This window comes from Propithecus coquereli, unplaced genomic scaffold (assembly GCF_000956105.1).
Source record: "Propithecus coquereli isolate 6110/MARCELLA unplaced genomic scaffold, Pcoq_1.0 Scaffold289, whole genome shotgun sequence".
In the NCBI taxonomy this organism is placed as follows: domain Eukaryota; kingdom Metazoa; phylum Chordata; class Mammalia; order Primates; family Indriidae; genus Propithecus; species Propithecus coquereli.
In genome coordinates, this window is record NW_012148496.1 from 1,109,378 (window position 1) to 1,110,077 (window position 700).

The window sequence follows — 700 nt, forward strand, 5'->3', positions numbered from 1 at the left end:
AGGACAGGATACAATAACTTTCTAAGAGATGACAATTTCATCCACAGCATTTGAGGGGGAAAAAAGTTGGGGGGCTGGGAGCTGAAAGAACGTTTTTCTGCGTTCAGGTGTCACTGGACCAACTCTACGCAACCTAGAGTCCCTCAAGGCCCGTGGGGATCGTTTGGCATCGGGGTGGCGGCTGGTTCGGACGCCGGCCGTGGCCGGCTCGCGCTGAGCGCGGCTGTTTCTCCCGCCGCCTTCCTTCGGCCGGGGCCGCTGTCCCCGCTTTGCCGCGCACCGGGAGAGCCGCGAACGCGCTCGGAGCGCGCCGCCGCCGGCCAATCGTCGCGGCGCTCGGCCGGGGCGAGTCGCGTTCGCGCGCGAGCCGGAGAGCTGGCGGGGCGGGCGCGGGGTCCTCGCCGAAGTTCGGACGGAAACTCAGAAAAGGCCGGGGGCATGCGCCAGGGCGGCCGTTAGGAGGCGCAAAACCGACGCGTAGGAGCGGGGAGGCCGCCAGGATGGAGCCGGGCGCACGGCGGGGCTCCGGGCGCCGAGGTCGGCTCCCGAGTGCGCTGACCCGGGCGCGCCCCGCGGGCAGGCCCGAGGCGCAGGTGTGGGCGGCAGGTGCGGCCGTGGGCGAGTAACGTCACCGGCGAGGCCGCCGTGCGCGGGCGTCGGGGCGGGGCCCGGAGTTAGATAGAGCTGCTTCGCTGGCGGC

General features: G+C 70.9%; 1 protein-coding gene across 1 annotated transcript in view; it reads left to right on the forward strand.

Annotated features, from left to right (window-relative positions):
- The first annotated feature begins 500 nt into the window (after positions 1-500).
- The window catches only part of HENMT1 (HEN1 methyltransferase homolog 1 (Arabidopsis)), a 26,069-nt gene continuing 25,869 nt past the window's right edge, over positions 501-700 (forward strand). The window contains exon 1 of the mRNA XM_012648503.1: positions 501-593. Coding sequence (XP_012503957.1) covers positions 501-593 — 93 coding nt within the window. The remainder of the gene's footprint in view (positions 594-700) is intronic.